Here is a 20,258-nt window from a genome sequence, read left to right as displayed (position 1 = left end):
AATCGCACGTTTTATTCATTGATAACAGTTTAAATATATGCGTGATTACGATCCAACCAGCTTCGCACGGTTGCAGTTTATTAAGGAAGAATGTTATAAGCATAATTTATACCTTATAGTACTAAGAATTTTATTTTAATTGTATTATTATTTCTCAAGATTACCCGGTACATATAAACATTTTTCCTCTTTATAACATTACATCTAGCTTAGTGGTGCTTAAGAAGAGATCTTGTTAAAAATGCGAAATAATCATTTTTATCTTCATTTACTTTTACGTTTTTTAAATAATTATTTGTAGTATTCCGCATACGAGTAGGATATTTCATAACAAAATTAATACATTATTTACCCAAGAATTTTAAAGAAGTAAAGTAAAGTAAAGTAACAGCATGTAAATTTCCCTCTGCTGGAATAAGGCCTCTTTTTCCATTAAGGAGAGGGTTTGGAACATATTCCACCACGCTGTTCCAATGCGGGTTGGTGGAATGCACACATGCAGATTTCCTCACGATTCCTTCACCGCCGAGCACGAGATGAATCATAAACTCAAATTAAGCACATTTATGTATATATATAGCGGTGCTAGCATGGGTTTGTATCCCTGTATGTAGTATGTAGTATCCCTGAGATAATAGAGATGAGATGACAAAAGAGATTCCTGTATTAACCCAATGAATGCCATTGTATTGCCATTTATGTCTTTAATAATCTTTCAATTGCATAACAAAACAGAAATAATCACCCCTCATTCAAGATAAAAAGAACGGGAAGGAATCTATATAGAATCCTACATTGGGTAAGGTTTAAGGAATACTTTGTTATATATATTTTACAAACATGTCAAACGTAGTGTGTAAATTTTTTTTATTACAAAATATATTAACTCCACTTTTTTACAACCTTCAAAATATTTGAATTGAAAAATGATAAGATCTTTTAATTCTTTATACTATAATTTAAAATAAATTGTCGAAACGTCAAGCGTCACTACCGCAAGGGCGAGGGAATGCGAGGGCCGCCGTAGCATTATAAGGATACGCAGGATTCGATCCTGACTCCAGAGATAAATAGGAATATGAGTGATTCCTTAAAATAAAGCTATAGTACTGCTACTCCTTAAGTCTCGTCCACTCTTAAAACAATTTTTAATCTTAATATAGGAAAGGTAAATGGTAATTAGTACTAAATAATGTATTCAGCAATTAACCTAATTAATATTACCAGTATACATAAATGTTCAATTATAAGACCATAATTTAACCTTAAGCAATCATTACGAGTGGAACTTAGAGGGTTTATATTCTTTAAGTCGAAACTTTTACAATTAGAAGAATACATAAATTGCAATGTATATAGTTGCTAAGTATTGCTTAAGAGCCGAGATGGCCCAGTGGTTAGAAACCGCGCGTATTAACCAATGCTTGCGGATTCAAATCCAGATTTAATTTGTGTTTATAATTCATCTCGTGTTCGGCGGTGAAGGAAGACACTGCTAGGAAACCTGCATGTATCTAATTTCAACAAAATTTGGCCACATGTTTATCCGCCATCTAGAATTGAGCATCGTAGTTGAATATACTTTAAAGTTTCTCCTCAAAGGGATAAGGGGCCTCAGTAGGAGGAAATTGATAGACTGTTACTATTGTATCAGTGTCTATTGAATTGTCTACCATTTAGACATAATATTTCGATTGGTATTTTTGTATTTGGTTGGACCAAAGTATTACATATGGATGTGTGTACAGAAAACCGTTTTGTCCTTCCACGCCTATACGCTGTCAATAAAAATACGAAAAATAGTTGAAAGTTTTAATTTTATGATACATTTTTCGAATATACGATATTTCTTAAGGGAATTCACGTGACAAAGAACGACAAAAGGTTCGGGACCTTCAAGGCAAATGCTCGGGGCTTAGCTTTTATGATATTCAAAGATTCATTGTTCGACTGAAACTACTAAAACAGACAATTTAAGATCTCTGGAAACGCTGCTGGGCTTTCGTCTCTTGAATATTCTTTTGCTGGTTTATTTATTTTGTTGATGTGCGAGCGAGATAAAAGATATGTATTTATTATACAGTTATGAACTGGCAAATAAAATACGTTATTCTCCTTTTTGGCATGTATGTATGTATGTTGTATTCTTTTATTTTGTAAGTATTGAGTTTTATATTCAAGTAGCCAATAAGGTCATGGGCCTTTGAATTTAACAAAAACATTGCTGTTCAGTTCGCAAATCTTACTATAACTTAATTTTATGTATTAGGCAACTTTTGTGATATTAAGTCGTTAGTGGGACCTGACCGATTATTTTGAATTTTTATGAATTATTTTATTTATAAGTCCCAAATTAAAATAGCCTAAGTTACTTCTTCAACAGTGTAGTATTTGTCAGTGAAAGTCCTGTCTATATCGGTCCAGCTGTTCCAGAAATAAGACAAACTGTCAAAAATTGTAAAAAAAATATATTTTGGTATGTGAGCCGTATATAAATATATATGCATTAAGTAAAAACGGATATTTTAATATAACATAGACACTTCAATTATATTATATGTAAAGATTTTTAGTAAAATAAAACTTACTAAGTTTTATGATTTTAAAATTTAAGTTAATGTGATTTTACCTTTACAGATTCCAATAAACATTATTTAATTTAATTTTTCCTTCGTTACAGACACTATCAACACAAGTGACAGCAATATCAGTGCTGTCAGTGATAATATTCGTGCTGTTAGCCGTACTGGCGATGGCGCTGTTACCAGCTGCGGATGAATGGGAGGCGTTGGCGTTATCAGGATCTATCCTGGTTACGATAAGCCTCGGTGCTGGTACGCTGATGGCTACACACCATGCGCCATTGCCATTGTTTGCTCTCATCTTGGTAAGTCTTGTTATTTTAATTAGTTTTATATTATAGAATACTAGCGGTCTATCCCGGCTTCGCCCGGGTACTAACAATAAATATACTACAAATGATGTTACGACGTCACATTACAAACTTCTAAAATTATCAGTTTTTCTTTACTATATTTTCCAAGTATAATATACAAAAACCATCGTCTCGAATTAATGTATCTATCAAAAAGGGAAATTTTCAAGATCTAAGAATAAATAGGAACAGACAGTGGTAAACGACTTTGTTTTATACTATGGTATTTTATACGAAAAATATGTATTTCAAATTCGTGTCGTGTCAATTTTAGTTTTGTCCTATTTAACAAATTACATAATTGCTTAATGTATGACCGAGGAAATGAATGCCAGAATGCAGTTACCAGAATCGATGGGTGCCAATACATTAACTTATGTTTAATCCCCCTACTATACGCTCATACCTTTACAGTAAAATTCTCATTCTTTTATACGGATTATTGACGCTTGATCAAGTAACTTGAATAGAAACCAATTTGACATTTGTAAAAGCGATAGGAACACAGAAATTTCTGGTCGTTAAATATTAGTAAAGAAAGAGCTTGAGCATTATCGCAATCAACTTCAGTAAGTATGCGTCCTGTATTCAGCGAAGCGAAAATTACAGTTTAATATTTCATTCTTAGTATATCTTAAAATAGATAAATCTTTACCTCTAGCTTTGTTTACTTATGTGTGAACTTAAAGCATAAAGTTACCATTTATCTTTTGAGATTTTTTCAAAAAGATTTTTTTTTATATAATAAATCCTCTACGAATCTGGATTTAGGTTGTGCACGTATACTCGTAAATAAAATAAAGAAAATAATTCCATCTTATTTATCTAAACGAATGTATATTGTTTTCAAACAATTAATAAAAATGCTATATACGATCTAGTATATTAACATTAAATTCCGTAAAGACAAGTACTAAACAGATGACAGGAAATGGATGAATTTAGAAACGGACAGACAAAACAAACAACCATTATGATGCTATCACTAGGACCTTAAATCTTAATATATGGGTGATATTTTAATTAAACTATTATTATTATTATTTCGTTTTTTCTTGTATACGTGGGCAAACGAGTAAATAGGCCACCTAATGGTAAGTGGCCTCCACCGCCCACAGTCAATGGTTCTGTGAGAATTATTAACCATTCCTAACATCGCAAAACGACACCAAAATTGGGAACTAAGATGTTATGTCCAAAGTGTCAGTTGTCAAACCGATACAAAACATTGTCTAGGTAGGTAACAAAAGTAATGTACTTTTTAACTATAGGCGGGATATTAAAATTTAAATATAGAAATGAATTTAAATAAATAACATGATAATACAAAATTACAACACAAGACAATGAATCTTAAAATAACTTTAGTTCTAGTAAGTGAATATAACTTCTGTTTGGAGTTATCGGAAAATCTTATCGCCTTCAGTTCGATTTGTAACGTCAACATGACACAGATTCTGTAACCACTATATCCTGAATTCACTAAAGCCACTGTCGTATTGACTGCACCTTTGTATTTGCAAATGGTGAATGGTGTAACTTCTACAAAGACGTTGCTTCTAAATACATATATCAGCATTAAATGTAAAATTTAATGTCACTTTTGTTAATTTCTCACCAACAACAATAGACATGGACTTATTACCATCAGACAGCTATACGTTTGTTAGTGATGCACACGGTTCCCGTCGCTGGCTCGATCACTGCCTGGTGAATAGTGCCGTCCGGCCTGCGGTTACGTCTATATATGTTCTTTATGATACCTATTGGTCTGATCACTATCCTCTAGTAATAGAATGTAATCTTAATGTAATAACATCTAAAATAAATGTAACAAACAGGTGTGAAAATAAAATCATTTGGGGTCATCGGGATAAAGAACAAATATCTAAATATCATTACGAATGTCAATTAAAGTTATCAACATTAGTTTTTCCGGAGGAATTGATGGAATGTTGTGATAGTGTGTGTAGTAATACATATCACAGAACACAAATAAATCAGTTATATGATAATATAGTACATATCCTCTCTGAGGCTGCAATCTGTAGTCATATTGTTAAAGTCAAACGTAAACACAAATTCCTTATTGGTTGGAATAAGCATGTGCGTGAGGCCCACGACAGGGCGAGATTTTATTTTCAAACCTGGGTACTTTACGGCAAGCCAACTACTGGTGATACTTATATTGAAATGTGCGAATCCAGACGTAATGATAATCTTATGCGTACTATAGTGGTACCCATTATAAAAAATAAAACGGGTGATTCATCGGACGTTTCTAACTATAGGCCGATCTCGCTTGCTACGGTTACGGCGAAGGTGTTTGACCGTTTGCTTGGAAGGCGACTGGATGAACACGTCTCGCTTAATGACGCACAATTTGGCTTTAGACCTGACCTCTCTACGGAAAGTGCTATCCTGTGCCTCAAGCAAACGATTCAATACTATACTGTCAGGAAAACACCAGTATATGCATGCTTTTTAGACCTCTCCAAGGCATTTGATCTTGTATCTTATGACATTCTCTGGAATAAATTAAAAACTGAAACAAATTTGTCTGATGAAATTATATCAGTTTTTAAATATTGGTACAGGCACCAAAGAAATAATGTTAAATGGGCTGGTAAGCACTCTGAAGAGTATAGGTTGGATTGCGGAGTGAGGCAGGGGGGTCTGACCTCGCCCACACTTTTCAATTTGTACATTAATAAACTGCTTGAGGAGCTTAGCAGTACTGGAATCGGCTGTCATATTGACGGAGTCTGTGTCAATAATATTAGCTACGCAGACGATATGGTACTGCTGAGTCCCTCAAGTAGTGCAATGAAAAGACTTCTTAGTATATGTGAAAGTTATGCAGTGACTCATGGACTAAGATACAATCCAACGAAAAGTGAGTTTATGATATTTAAACCGGATCACAAGCGTTACAATCATGTACCAAATATTACACTTTGTGGTACATCACTAAAAAAGGTTGACCGTATTAAGTACTTGGGTCACTGGATTACGGAAGATATGAAAGATAATGTTGATATAGAGAGAGAACGAAGGTCGCTGTCTGTTCGTTGCAATATGTTGATCCGCAGATTTGCAAAATGTACAAAACAAGTAAAAACTACGCTCTTTAACGCATATTGTCAATCTTTCTATGCGTGCAGTCTGTGGGTGAACTATACTCGGAGGGCATACAATGACTTACGTGTGCAATACAACAATGCGTTCAGGATGTTGATGGGGCTGCCGCGATACTGCAGCGCCTCTGCCATGTTTGCAGAGGCTCACACAGATGGTTTTGCTTCCATCATGCGCAAACGCTGCGCGTCCTTACTTCGACGAGTACGGGACAGTCCCAACACCATCTTGCGTGCATTGTCGGACCGCTGGGACTCACCAATACTAGCTCACTGGATACGACTTCACGTAGTCCAGTAGAATAGTTTAAAATTAGTTTTAAAAAAAAAAATGTCATACATAAATAATTAAGTAAAATTGCTTTTGTGAACTTACTAACCAATTTAGGTATTAAGATTAATTAATTTATTTTTACTAACAATATATGGATCTATGTAAATTATGGTCTGAAATAAATGATTATTATTATTATTATTATTAATAGTCATTAAATTTCCCACTGCTGGGCTAAGGCCTCCTCTCCCGTTTGAGGAGAAGATTTTGGCATATATACCACCACGCTGTTCCAATGCGGGTTGGTGTAATGCACATGTGGCAGAAAGTCTATGAATTTCAGTGCTTGCCTGGGTTTAACCCGCAATTATCGGTCAAGAAGCACGTGTTCTAACCAATGGACCATCTCACCTCTCACCAAAGAACTTATATTTTTACTAGTTGTTGCCCGCGGCTTCGCTCGCGTTTTAGAGGTTTTTCACGTATAAGGCAAAAAAGTAGTCTATGTCCTTCATTGAAGTTCAAGTGCGCTTCATAAAAAGTATCATCAAATTCGGTTCATTGGTTCAAGAGTGACATACAGACAGAGAGAGTTACTTTCACATTTATAATATTAGTATAGATAGTATAGATTTTCTTGTTGACTGTTCAGTTTAATTAACATCTTGATTTATCAACATAAAAGTAGACATAATATTATTACAAAAATCAATGTTCTTAATTCTACTTAATTTTACTAAACGACATGAAACTTTTTAAAGCTTTTAAATAACTCTAAACTAAAATAGTGTGATGAAAATGAACACTATGAAGATTGAAGCTTTGGATTCAGAAGGCTGTGATAGTGTACCTGATCTATACATGTGGAGACTGTACTTATAAATACCTCCAATAAAAAATAACCTTAACTGAAATTAACATCCCTATGCTCTTTAATCGGAATCAAAAAAACAGTTAATTACTATATTTCTTTAATGTTATTTTTGCTTGGAAGGTTTTATAACGATTCAAAAGTCTTTGTAAAAGTCTACTTGAATAGAGTAAATTTTACTCGTTGATTTTATATATGTTATAATTATAAAATTGAATCATAAAACACACAGACAATGACTAATTGGGCGAGCAGACGATAAAAAGATTAACTTAAATGAAAACAATTTCAACTTCACGTTCAACTAATATAGTTCGCGTAAACTTTTTATGAAATCTACGTTGTTAGTATACGATGCAATTTAAGTGAAAAGTTTGCGATGTAAATTGATTTTAAAAGTGTATGGTAAATATCGAGATTACAATGTTTTCGTATTATTTTATCGTGTTATTTTTGTAGCTATCGTTTTTATCGATAAATCAAAAGAGATGAAAAAATAGCTAAGCAATCAAATTACTCCCCATGAAACTACCTGATACTCCGGTAAAGTAATTTTAATTAATAATTTTAGCGGCCTTCAATAGTCTACAGACTAACTTTAACTGCTGCGAAATGTAATCTTTCAGTTTCAAAAAGGAATTTTTCTATTTATTATATTGACATTGATCAATGTGCAACAACAACAACAACAATAGCCTGTGAATTTCCCACTGCTTGGCTAAGGTTTTCCCCCTTTTTTGAGAAGAAGGTTTGGAACATATTCCACAACGCTGTTCCAATGCGAATTAGTGGAATACACACGTGTCAGAATTTCTGTGAAATTTGACACATGCAGGTTTCTTCACGATGTTTTCCTTTACGAGATGAATTATAAACATTAATTAAGCACATGAATATTAATTGGTGCTTGCCTGGGTTTGAGCCCGCACTCATCGGTAAAGATGCATGCGCTCTATGTGTAAAATACAAAGTAATTCAATAGCTGAAAAGATTATTTGACATCGCTTTAAAGTAAGTTAAAAAAGCATAGTAAAAATACAATTTTTTATAGTTATGATCTTAATTACTCTGTAGCCCTCGGTCACTCACGATCACTCCTGAGCTCAATCTATTGAACGGGGCTAGCGAGAAAAAGAACACTTCCATTCGAAATTCAATTTCCCCTGTAGGGCTCTCGATCTCTGCTCTAATGGCATGTCTACACATGCCACGGCTGGTATATATGAGCAGGCACATGTGGAAAATAAGTTTTATAGCATTTCTTTCTTTTTTCATAAGACTGTCAATCCTGTGATAATTTGATTAACATATGTACCGAGAGCCGAGATGGCCCAGTGGTTAGAACGCTTGCATCTTAATCGATAATTGCGGATTCAAACCCAGACAAGCATTGAATATTCATGTGCTCAATTTGTGTTTATAATTCATCTCGTGATCGGTGGCGAAGGAAAACATCGTGAGGAAATCTGCACGTGACTAAGTTCAGAAAAATTCTGCCATATGTGTATTCCACCAACCCGCATTGGAACAGCGTGGTGGATTGTGTTCCAAACCTTTTCCTTAACGGGAGAGATGTCTTTAGCCCAGTAGTGGGAAATTCACAGGCTGTTGTTGAATGTATACGTGGTCTTACTGTCAGATATTTTGTTAGGTTTACAAAGCAGGCTTATGCGGCGTTTCATTAATTATGTTTTGATAAGGCTTTTTATATTATTATATTTCAGCTCCGCAGTATATGCGGCTAGAAAAGTTAGAAAACTAACTGACATCGATACCGTTCTTGTAGCATGTTTTGGTTATTTTTATTTCATTGGCATTCATATTTTTTTGTGGTAAAGCTATAGATATCGAACTTGTTTTTATTTTACAAAAAATAACTGTTCGGTCTATTAAAATCTTGGAGCTAGAGCGCTATAGGGGATATTTTTGAGAAAACGGAAATATACTTGCGTCATAATATATTTATAATGTGTACGAGACGTAAGGCAGCTTATTACGTCAAATTTCTGATTTCACACGTTTAATAAATCTTTTTATCCGACGCCTGGCTCAAACTTTAACTTTAATTTGAGGATAAAATTTACTAATTTGAGAGGCATTACTACTATTATTTAAAACAAAGTTTAATTTCTGTATTGATTATTAAGTAAATACTTAGATGACCAATATTTTTCTCTCATAGTCGGGAAAGTTAGTTTTAACATTATCAGTTTTGTCTTTCGATAAAACTATACCCGGTCTTCGTTTATTAAATAAAACTTCACAACGATCATCTGAGCTGTTGGGACCAGACTCTCTTTGAAATTTAAAATATAAAAAAGAAGCTAAAAACTGTTACCTTAAAGTGTTTTATGATTTATTAAATCTTTGTTCTTTGCAATTAAAATGTTAAATATAAATACAATTTGCATTCCTATTTTAAATTTCTGTCCAGAATATTACGTTAATTGATTGATATTTTATTTTTAAGGCGTTGAGTTAATCTAAAGAAAACTCATTACCCTTTATGGCTTATTCGATTGTGCTTTTGTATATCTGAAGTTTTAACTAGTTTCAAAGTTGCTTGATTTAGGTTTAATAACTTTGAAATCTATACTAATAATATAAACGCGAAAGTGACATGGCTGTCTTGATTTATTATGTTGTAGTATTAATCGTTTAAATATTGTTTGCCTTAAATGTTTTTTTTGGTGGTTATTAAATTTAACTCGAGATTCGTTTGTATGGTAAATGGTAAACACAAGTGTTGAAATGTTTAACTATAAATAAATGTATATCACGTCGACCCATAGACTAAAACTATATAAGGCTTGCGCTTTTCATTCGGCCTCACACGGAGTATTGCTCTCATATCTGGGCGGGTGATCCCCAGTACCAGCTACTTCCTTTTAACCGTATCCAAAGTAGACGATCAAGCCCTTTCCGATCTCCTTGATCCTTTGGCTTTGCGTAGAGATGTTAAATCACTCTGCATCTTCCACAGAATTTTTAACGGTGAATATTCCGAGGAATTGTTCGGATTAATCCCAGCTGCTGAATTTCACCTTCGGACATCTCGTCAAAATTCGAAGTTTTATCCGCACCACCTTGATGACCTAAAATCCACATCAGCTCGATTTCTAAGACATTTTCTGCTTCGCACAATCACTTTGGGGACCAGCTCTCGCCGCTGGTTTTTCTGGGAACTTTCAAGAAAAGAACATACTTCTTCCCTAAAGGCCGGCAAGTCCCCTGATGCTGCAGATAACTGATGAACTGCAGAAACTGTTGGGACAAATACATAAGCACAAATTTATTTACTTAATAAAATTTGTAAATGCTTGACTGACTTACGACGTAATTCTTAAACCAGTGGGTGTAACAGGATGAAAATTTCGTATATAAATGGCACTGACAGCAATTCCTTATCGTTTTAAATTAATCTCCTTCGGGATTAAATAATGAATGAAGAGTTTCGTAAAGATTCGTCAAATTAATACTAAAAAAAATTACAAGTTGTTTTCTAATTCGTCGTCTAAGACAATGAAATTAGGATGAAAGTTTTGTGGATGTTTGTCAGTATTATAATTACAAACGTTTTTAATGGATCCTATCGATTACACGACTTGTATGTATAAGTATATGTATAATACATATACATGTATAAGTGTATATATATAGTTTTTCTCGAAACAAGTTCCATTGAAATATTCTCGTAGTTCGTTTTAGATGGAAAACATCGCGAGTCCGTTATTTTTGTGTGTTCGTAATTAACATCAAAGTTTTTGATGGAGTTGAGAATTGGGTGCCATTTCAGTATTATGAGTTTGGAGGTTGGGAAGTTACTTTTATTTTCGAATTGGAATTATACTCATCATATATATTTTATACTTTTTATAATTGTGTTTCGATTTCAAGTGAGTAATACTGTAATTACAAAACAACTGGATACATCTCAATTACCAAGCTTGGTGTTGTATTGCCGATGTAAAGAATTCTTAAGATGTCATGCCGATGGTTAAGGGGAGTAGTCACTTAGCGCAAGTAGCCCAGTCCATCAATGCCATAAAAATACTACCAAAAATTTTAAACTAATCACAAAATATTTATAACATAACTTAAATAACGAATTTTTGACGACCTCCGTGGTCGAGTGATGTTTACGATGGTTTTCATGGGTACGCCACTCCGAGGTACCGGGTTCGATTCCCGAGTCGATGTAGATTACCACTTGTTTTCTATGTTTTTTTTGGTCTGGATGTTTGTGGTACCGTCGTTACTTAGGATTTTTCATAACGCAAGTGCTTCAGCTACTCACATTGGGATCAGAGTAATGTATGTGATGTTGTCTCATATTTATATTATATTAATTTATAAATTATTATTATTTTATTATTTGAATGATTTATTATTATTAACCAAAAATATTCTTTGATAATAAATATATTTTAACTAAGTTAGAACAAATATAAATTGCTAAGCCATTTGAGTCCTTTTATTGTTTCTTATTTGAAACTTTCAGGTCGTTGAACTAAAATGCGTTTGTATAATTTTCTATGTACATTTATACGTTTCAATTTCTTGTTTAATGCACTTTGTTTTAATATGCAAAAGTTTCGCTGAGAACACTTTAAGTCTAAGTGGAGTTTTTGATCTGGTATTGTAATAAATAAGTTGGATTTAAGTTATATTGCATCTCTTTAAGTTTAATTTAAATACAAACGAGTAAGAGAGTGAGTAAAAGATCGCTATTAGTGATAAAGTTACTGCAAAGTAACATCTTAGATACTTTTTACGATAGCGTATTTAATTTTGTATAAATTAGTATCAATTATTTTTTAGAAATAGTTTTCTAAAAGCGAATAACTTATTACCGACTGGGCATAGGCTTTAAATCAAGGATAGAGGAATATTGCCCTAGCTTAGCAAGACTGTTTGGCTTGTAATAACAATAATGTATTCTATGTGTTTGATATTATAAAAGATTCTGTGACTTGGTGGTAAGGCATTGTACATGCCCGTCTGGATAGATACTACCCATTTATCAGATTTTCTGCCATCATACAGCAATACTCAGTATTGTTGTAATCAGGTTTGATTAATAAATCAGCCAACATAACTAGTTCTCAAGGTTGGGAGCGCGTTTGCGTTCTACGAGTTGGTTATTTTTTCTTACAGCTCCATTGTATTTAGGCGTTGGTGACCACTAACTAAAATAGGGTGGTCTAATGCTCTTCCGCCAACCTTTAACTTAAAAAGCTTGTAAGAGAAATATACTGATACAATATTTGGCATTTTGTTCCATTGTATTTAAAAACTTTTTGGACATATTTTCTTTAGACAAAAATGGTTTCTTGTCGAGCTGGTACTAACTGTTAATGTAATTTGTTTTTCTCCTAGATGGTGCACACAATGATGCCCATAGCCCGGTCTATTGCACTCAGCCTGGCTGCGGCGCTTACTCTTGCGTATATGGGCTTGGCGATTGGTCTCGGACCACAGGGTCAGGAAGCACAATTCTACCAACAGGTCGGTGATATATTTTATTATGAAAAAAGAGTTTATTTTTTCGCGTTTTAATTTAACAAAATCTGTCGTGGCTTAAATCACTTATTACATCAGCTTTCTGCCAATGGAAGTCCCGTCAAAATCGGTCCAGCTATTCCAGAGATTGGTCGGAAGAAACAGAATGACAAAAATTAACAAAACAAAGTTATTTTATATACATAGGCATTTATTAAGAAGAGGTTATTATAATTTTACAAACATATAGTATGATTTTATTATATTTGAGCTGAACACATCAGGTGATTGGTTGTGACTGACCATTACTAATGCTAAATATAGTTTTCCACTTCATATCACCTGCTCTATTTTGGCATTTGCTAATTTGGGTTCCTGCGGCCAAGACGATTTACTATTTACACGGTCGATCTTGGCAGTACGGCCTTGCAGTGTCGGAAATCGACTCACGTGAATCCCATTTAATATTGTGACTTCTTCCAGCAATTCATCGAGCACTTAAGAGAACTCAAATAGAGCGTAAACTTGAGGATATATTTTTTATGATATTTTGTATTTTAACGAAGTCGGCTAATGACGTTGCATCTTCGGTTCGATGGAAAGTTTCGAAGCGATGCTCTTAATGATCTAAAAGTTTCACTACTTCAGATAATGCTTCTTTCACATCTCTTCGTCGAACAAATTATAAAGCACTATCGCGAAAATTGCAGAGTTTCTGTGTTTATAGAAGTTATATCACTTTATTGCGAGGAACCGGAAACTTATTGCTCAAAATTACTTTCTTATTCTTAAAGCGATTATTGACTATGGGTCGTACATATTCCATTCTTTTAATCGCTAAATTTCATTTTTCAGTAAAGGGAAATGATCTGTTTGATATACGCGGCTTATATTAATATATGCATTATAACATAAAGACCTAACTGATGGTTTTTTTGTAATTAATTTCTTCTTTAATAAGCACAGTACTATTATTTTTGTCTGTTTCTTTATTTTATTTTGTCTTACAGGATAAGTTAGTATGTAAGAGATCCATGAGATATACATGGATATATTTTTTAAGACTCAATGTATATGTAGAATTAGACACTATGTATATCACGTTGGCTTCCCAAATAAATAAATAAATAATAAATTTAAGAAAATTTAATCAACTTTGAATTTTACTTTTCAAATTTTCAACCAATCACAAGCGTTATCGTTGTCATTGTAGAATGATAGACGATGTTCGATGCTGATTAATGATGAAGTAAAAACGTCAAACTCACAAATCTTGATTCCGATTTATATTACTAGATGGCGCTCTATAAGAAAACAAACTACCCACAGACATACAGCTTAAACTTCATTTAAACTTAAACTTTTTTTGTTAAAGTTGGCGTGTGAACTGGCTCTCCTACTGTCAGCGAGTGGGATAGGTCTCTACTACCGAGCTCTCACGGAGAGAGCTCATCGGAATACATTTGCCGGCACAAGGACTTGCCTTGAACAGCGCGTCAAACTCGAGTGTGAAAGAGAACAACAGGAGAGGCTGCTTCTATCTGTGATACCGGCGTACATCGCTGCAGAGGTAAGTTATTATGATATATTGATCAATTGGCACAATGAATGAAATAAACATGATTTAAAAGTAATAAAATAAGAAATAAAAATAAATAAATTAAATAACGGAAATAAGATCCTCGTAATCAATTCACAATATCTGGAGCAATATTTTATATTTTTGCAAACATAACATGATCGAATATAAATTGAGAAGCGACGGTCATTGTTTTAATTTCTTTAAATGAAGATCTTAAATAATATTCTGGGCTCAGGTTATTGATTGCTCGATTCCCTCTTCTGCAAAACAAAAATGGTTTTAATATGTTTATTGTAATTTGTATTTCCATCAGGCTGATTGCTTAGTCTTTAAGAAGTGTCAGTAATTTGTATTTAAGTATGAGAGAGTTAAGGAAGAGTGACTTCTCCTGGCACGGGACCATACTGCACTCAAAAGGAGAAGTCAACCTTTGTAAAGTTAATGAGGTGTTTTCTTACAGATGAAATAATTTTTTTTATTTTATTATGGATAACTGTAGAGTATGATGTTATAAGACAAGTTACCGTGTAAAATGGAAATAACTAAAAGACACTAGGCGAGCCGTATCATCACCAGCAAATACAATTTTTTGCTGCGGAGGTTTCAAAGCTGAGTAAATACGCTAATTTATTAATATGGGGGCCCGAATTAAGTCTAAAATCTATAGTGATACTAAGAAATTCCGTTGTTTCTAGAACATTTAAAATTACTATACATATATTTTATAGGCTCGCTTGGAAAAACACAACTATTAGCATTATTGAGTTGGCTTGCTACGAATGTTATCGCTGTATTAGCGATAAGATCGCCTTTTATACCCTTTCTCGTTAACTATTTTCTTATTTCTATTTTATGCGATTGTAAAATATAATTATACTGTTTCTATTACTTGAGTTTATAGCTTCAATATGAAAAATTGTAAATTTATACAAAATTGCTGAAAAAAAAGCTGGTAAAGGTTTTTCAAGGTTTTATTCGGCACGTATTCTGAATTTATCTGCGATAGCTACATATTATTTAAATGCTGATTCTCATCCTAGACCATGAATGAAAGTCACTAATCTGTTTTTTTATTTATGAATATCACGAATTGTAGTACATTTTTTTACCCATGATAAATATTATTTTTGATCAAGTATATAGCATAGAAAAAGATTATCAAAATCAAAATATTTTTTATTCAAATGGGCTCATAAAATCACTTTTGAACAGTCGTGTTACACTATTGCATAAAATAAAAGTTACCATTGGTTCGGAAAATAAACTCTACCGAGAAGAACCGAATATAACCTCTAGTACTTATTCTTTTACATTATTTTAATCATAGAGCAAACAACTATTTTGCTTTATATATTCATATGCCTAGAAGTCCATAAATACTAAGTTAGCGATTTGGAGACATTGTCATTGGCTTATTTATCAATGTTTTTCTTTATATGTAGGTAGTTATGTCTGTTGTTTAATAGGCCAAGTTAAAAATAACTGTAAATCTTTTTATAGAAACGAATACGGTGCCCCAGGAAGGATGTATTAATTTTAACTTGACATTATAAAGGAAAAAGATCAGAACAGCAAAAAAAAAAACGGTTTTCCTCTATTGGTGCCTAGAAATGCAAACAATAAATTAAAAGCGCAGTAATGATAAATCAGAATGACATTAGTGCTGTTACTATTATTTCACATTTATATTTTATTTTTTTGCAATGTACAGTAACAGTGAATTTAATAAAGTTTTGAATAATATTATAAATCAAGGTAAGTTATTACCTAATAGCGCTTCGCGTCAGTACATTCTTACAGAAAAGTTTATTAACATGCAAACCTATATTTTAAAACAATGCTAGTTTACTTGGAAAATTAGTATCATATGTTTGAAATTATATTTAACGTCAGTTTTACTAGTGTTGTGTAAGAAAAATCAACAAGCTTCGTCTAATAGTGAAGATTACAATAATTCTCCTGAACGTCTTAATAGCAATTGATTTTTCACAAGTATTGCCTTTATTTTTTTACAGGCGTCAAGGATAAGCGCAGAAAAATATCTTATCGTAAAATGAGTTTAACTTTTCATTTTTAAGAAGGTCATGACCGTGAATTTCTTTTCAAAAATATTTTTCCTGTGAACTGTCTTTAGTGATGTTTAAAAGTAATTTATTTATAGAACAAAACGGTACGTGTAACAAAACAAAATTGAGACAGATAAACTGAGATATATCATTATTATCATTACATAGTATAAAACAAAGTCGCTTACCGCTATCCGTACCTATGTATAATTAGGTCTTTCAAATTACTTAACGTATTTTGATGCGGTCTTATTTAATAGACAGAGTAATTGGAGAAAAAGGTTGTGTATAATACATGGACAACATAATGAAGAAACACTAATAATTTTAGAAGTTTCTAATGTGATGTTTTGAATAAACAAATTCTGTAGTATATTTAGTATCAGTATGGCACACGTTTGAAGCTGGGCGGGTAAACTAGTTTTAACTATAAAGTATTGCGTTATAATATATTGTAAATCATGTATGTGTATAAAAACGAATACATATGTAAATGTAAGTAGCTAGTGGAGTATTGTTCATCTAAATAACTATTTGAACTCATAACATAACTATGTGTATTTAATTCGATAAGGAAAGACAAAAGAGAAAACGAATACTCGTATGACTCACTTCCAAATACTGTTTGTCGTAAATATTTCTCCGTTACGGAGCATACAACTTTATCAGCCCTGGTCACCTACTTCGTTGATGAGTTAAATAAACACAGAGTATATTATTTGAGAGTCACGATTGGAGAGTGACTCAATTTTATTTAAAGCAACATGATTATTTATCTTTTAGACTTTATTTATTATCTTTTATCTACCTGTAAAATACCGGGAACACTAATAAGGAAAATTTAATTGGTTATGAAAGTACTGGGTCGAAAGTCTTGTAGTGTAGAGGTAGGAATAAGGGATTCATAATGTACTGAACGAGATTATGGGTCGATTCATAAATATATATGTCGGTTAGACCATATGAATGTTGTCGTTAGATAATATGAAGATATTTGGGTAATCGATTATTGTAATAATCTCAATAACATTTTCTATTTTATTATATTCAGCGAATATGTTTTAACAATAACATTTTAATACTTTTAAAAATGGACGCATTCTATCCATAAATATATACAATAAAATATATTTTATTAAGTCCCAATGGCGGTCAGTTTATAGTTCGCCTGGTGCCCTCTATCATCTCGCCTTCGCCTCGGTGCGGAGACAAAGTTCCGTGCTGCTCTACATCTAGAGACTGCATTAATGACAATAGATTACAAGCATTCGAAGCGGGTAAATGCATTTCTAACGCTTACTTACTTTACTTGGTCACCCTCATCAAGCTACATGTATGTATATATTTCCCACGTATAGACCTGTCTTTGTTCTGTGCTGGAAAAATTGTCTTATTATTATTATTAAACTAGTCGCCCGAGGCTTCGTTCCTATTTTAGGTAGTTGGTTGTCATGTGTTAGAAAAAAAAGTAGCCCATGTCTTTTCTTGGAGTTTAAGTTTGCTTCATACCAAATTTCATCAATTCGCTTCAGCGTTTTGGTCGTGAAAGAGCAACAGACAGTCAGACAGACAGACAGAGCTACTTTCACATTTATAATATCAATGTAGATAAATCATGGTATGCGAAATGGTAGCGAACAACTGCTCTAATATGAAAGCAATAATTCTTGACTTTTGTTCTAAAATAGAACTGGTATCGATTTTCTTTTCGCGAATAACAAAGTTCGCACCGTTTCCATTATTAAATCCGATCAGAGATATGTTCCAAGACGCCGTATAAGTAATTCGACGAAATGACGATTCAAAAGTGCGTGTAAAAGCCTACTTGAATGAAGTACATTTGAATTAGTTACCTGCTACATAAAATCCTTTCATTACATTACGTTAAGGTAAAATACCTTTACGTTTACCAATTTATAATAAAATCACGAGATGATCAATTTAATTCTTTGGTAAAATATACAAATTTATCTAATGTATATCACTTTTTTGAATAACTATTAAACTCAACTGAGGGGAACTCAAATAGGCTTATATGTGAATTTAAGGCTATGAAAATGTAATATAGAAATTATTTAAAACGACCCACCCCGGCTTCGCACGGGTGCAATAACATGATATCACTATAGAAACTTCTAAAATTATCAGTGTTTCTTTACTAAATTTTCCTTCTTCTTGAATCACTCTATATTTAAAAAAAACGCATCAAAATCCGTTGCGTACTTTTAAAGATTTTCAAGGATATAGGGACGGAGATAGTGACTTTTTTATACTATGTAGTGAAGATGGCTCTTTTGTATTAACTTGATATAATATATGTAAGAAATTTGTATAAATTAAATCTCATACAAGTAACTCTTCCACATGCGCTTATCCTGTTAACCCATTTATAGTCTCATATTGGAAATCTTAAACTGTACTTGTCAACTTGCCTTTGAATTTGCGATGTACTTAACCAAGTTAGGATTAGGTAAACGTAATTCCTCGTATAAGTTAATTGTCATATACCTTTGGGAAATAAATGCTCTTAAACCTTATATATCTGATGGGATGGGAATGCCGCTATCAACTTTTTGCTTACCAAGGCTTGTAAAAACTGTTCAAATTCCAGACTTCTTTTGATAATTTATTTAGGGTAAAACGAATTTTTTATTCGACCTCTGATTTAAATCCAAACCCTCTAAACCTGCTACATTATTAACTATCCACTAGACTGATAAGACAAGTCTACACACACGGACAAATACACTCATCAATAATATCTTAAGAAACTCATATAGCTAGAGGTGATCGCCCGATTGGTCGAAATTTCACCTTAATTAATTGCTAATAATACTTCACTTATAAGGTACAATAACTCAAAAAAAGGGCTTTAGATAGTTGATACTCTGTCATTATTAAAATGAAAGAAAAATCAATAAAAATTACGTTATTGATTTTTAAATTATACTTGACGTGTGATTATATTTGATGAATGAACTATTTAGTTCGGTTAATACAAGCTGTCACTAGCGACTTTGCGTTTTAGGGGTTACTCGTCGGGTGTAGGTTTTAAAAATTTTCCAGTTTCTCTTTAAGGCTCAAGCTGCTTCCAAAGCAAATTTCATCAAATTTGGTTAAGAATTTCGACCGGATTGATTTAAATTTAACCTTTCTCTACTGCTTCCATGCAAATTTTATTTATGCTAAATATAACACTCCGCATATTATGCTTAAAAAGGGGGTTACCATGTTTTCTCTTCAAGTATTATTATAATATATAGATGACGAGACGGGCTATGGAACTGAAGCATTCGGTGTCTTGAATACCAATTAGGTGACAGTTATTGGTACGTCATTTCTACCATAATCACTGACCTACTCTAAATATACTGTTTAAGGCGAAGAATTTAAAAATAAATCATGCAAAAAGATTTCTTATTACAATGTGTTAAGTTTCAAATTATATTACGAATATATATCGCATTACTATGGGCGGATGTCGCAACATTCTATAGTGATTGATGATAATATATTGTTTGGCCAAAACTTAGTCAATTAGTTTGTTTGATAGATTTTGTTCCAGCTTGTAGTTAGTTGATTTAAAATAAACTAAATTAACGTAGAAATTAAACCCTAGATGATACGGGATTTGCCCATAAATAAGAAGCGCTGCAAGAAGCCCACTCCTCATAATATCCTATATGTCGCATATTCAGTATATGATGTTATGACCATTGTCTAGTATGTAATTTGTTCACGGAAGGAGTACTTCTGAATCCTGAACCCACAGAGTTAACGGGACCCCTCGATTTCACAGTACAAAATAGCCTAAATAAGTTGGTAATTAAGTACCAACCTATTTAGGCTAAAAAGGAGAAAATCCTCTCTTTCAGAGAGGAAAATTTAGCA

The 20,258-nt window shown here is 32.9% G+C and overlaps 1 protein-coding gene across 2 annotated transcripts in view; it reads left to right on the top strand.

Moving 5' to 3' along the window:
• LOC124536066 (adenylate cyclase type 2-like) overlaps positions 1 to 20,258 on the top strand; it is a 225,159-nt gene that overhangs the window by 91,487 nt on the left and 113,414 nt on the right. For both annotated transcript variants that reach the window (XM_047112496.1, XM_047112495.1), the window contains exons 3-5: positions 2,681 to 2,887; positions 12,597 to 12,725; positions 14,095 to 14,289. In XM_047112496.1, the coding sequence (XP_046968452.1) occupies positions 2,681 to 2,887; positions 12,597 to 12,725; positions 14,095 to 14,289 (531 nt within the window). The remainder of the gene's footprint in view (positions 1 to 2,680; positions 2,888 to 12,596; positions 12,726 to 14,094; positions 14,290 to 20,258) is intronic.

This window comes from Vanessa cardui, chromosome 16, assembly GCF_905220365.1.
Source record: "Vanessa cardui chromosome 16, ilVanCard2.1, whole genome shotgun sequence".
Classification (NCBI taxonomy): Eukaryota; Metazoa; Arthropoda; class Insecta; order Lepidoptera; family Nymphalidae; genus Vanessa; species Vanessa cardui.
Note: the sequence above shows the minus strand (reverse complement) of the source record. Positions and strands in the feature narration are given on the sequence as shown.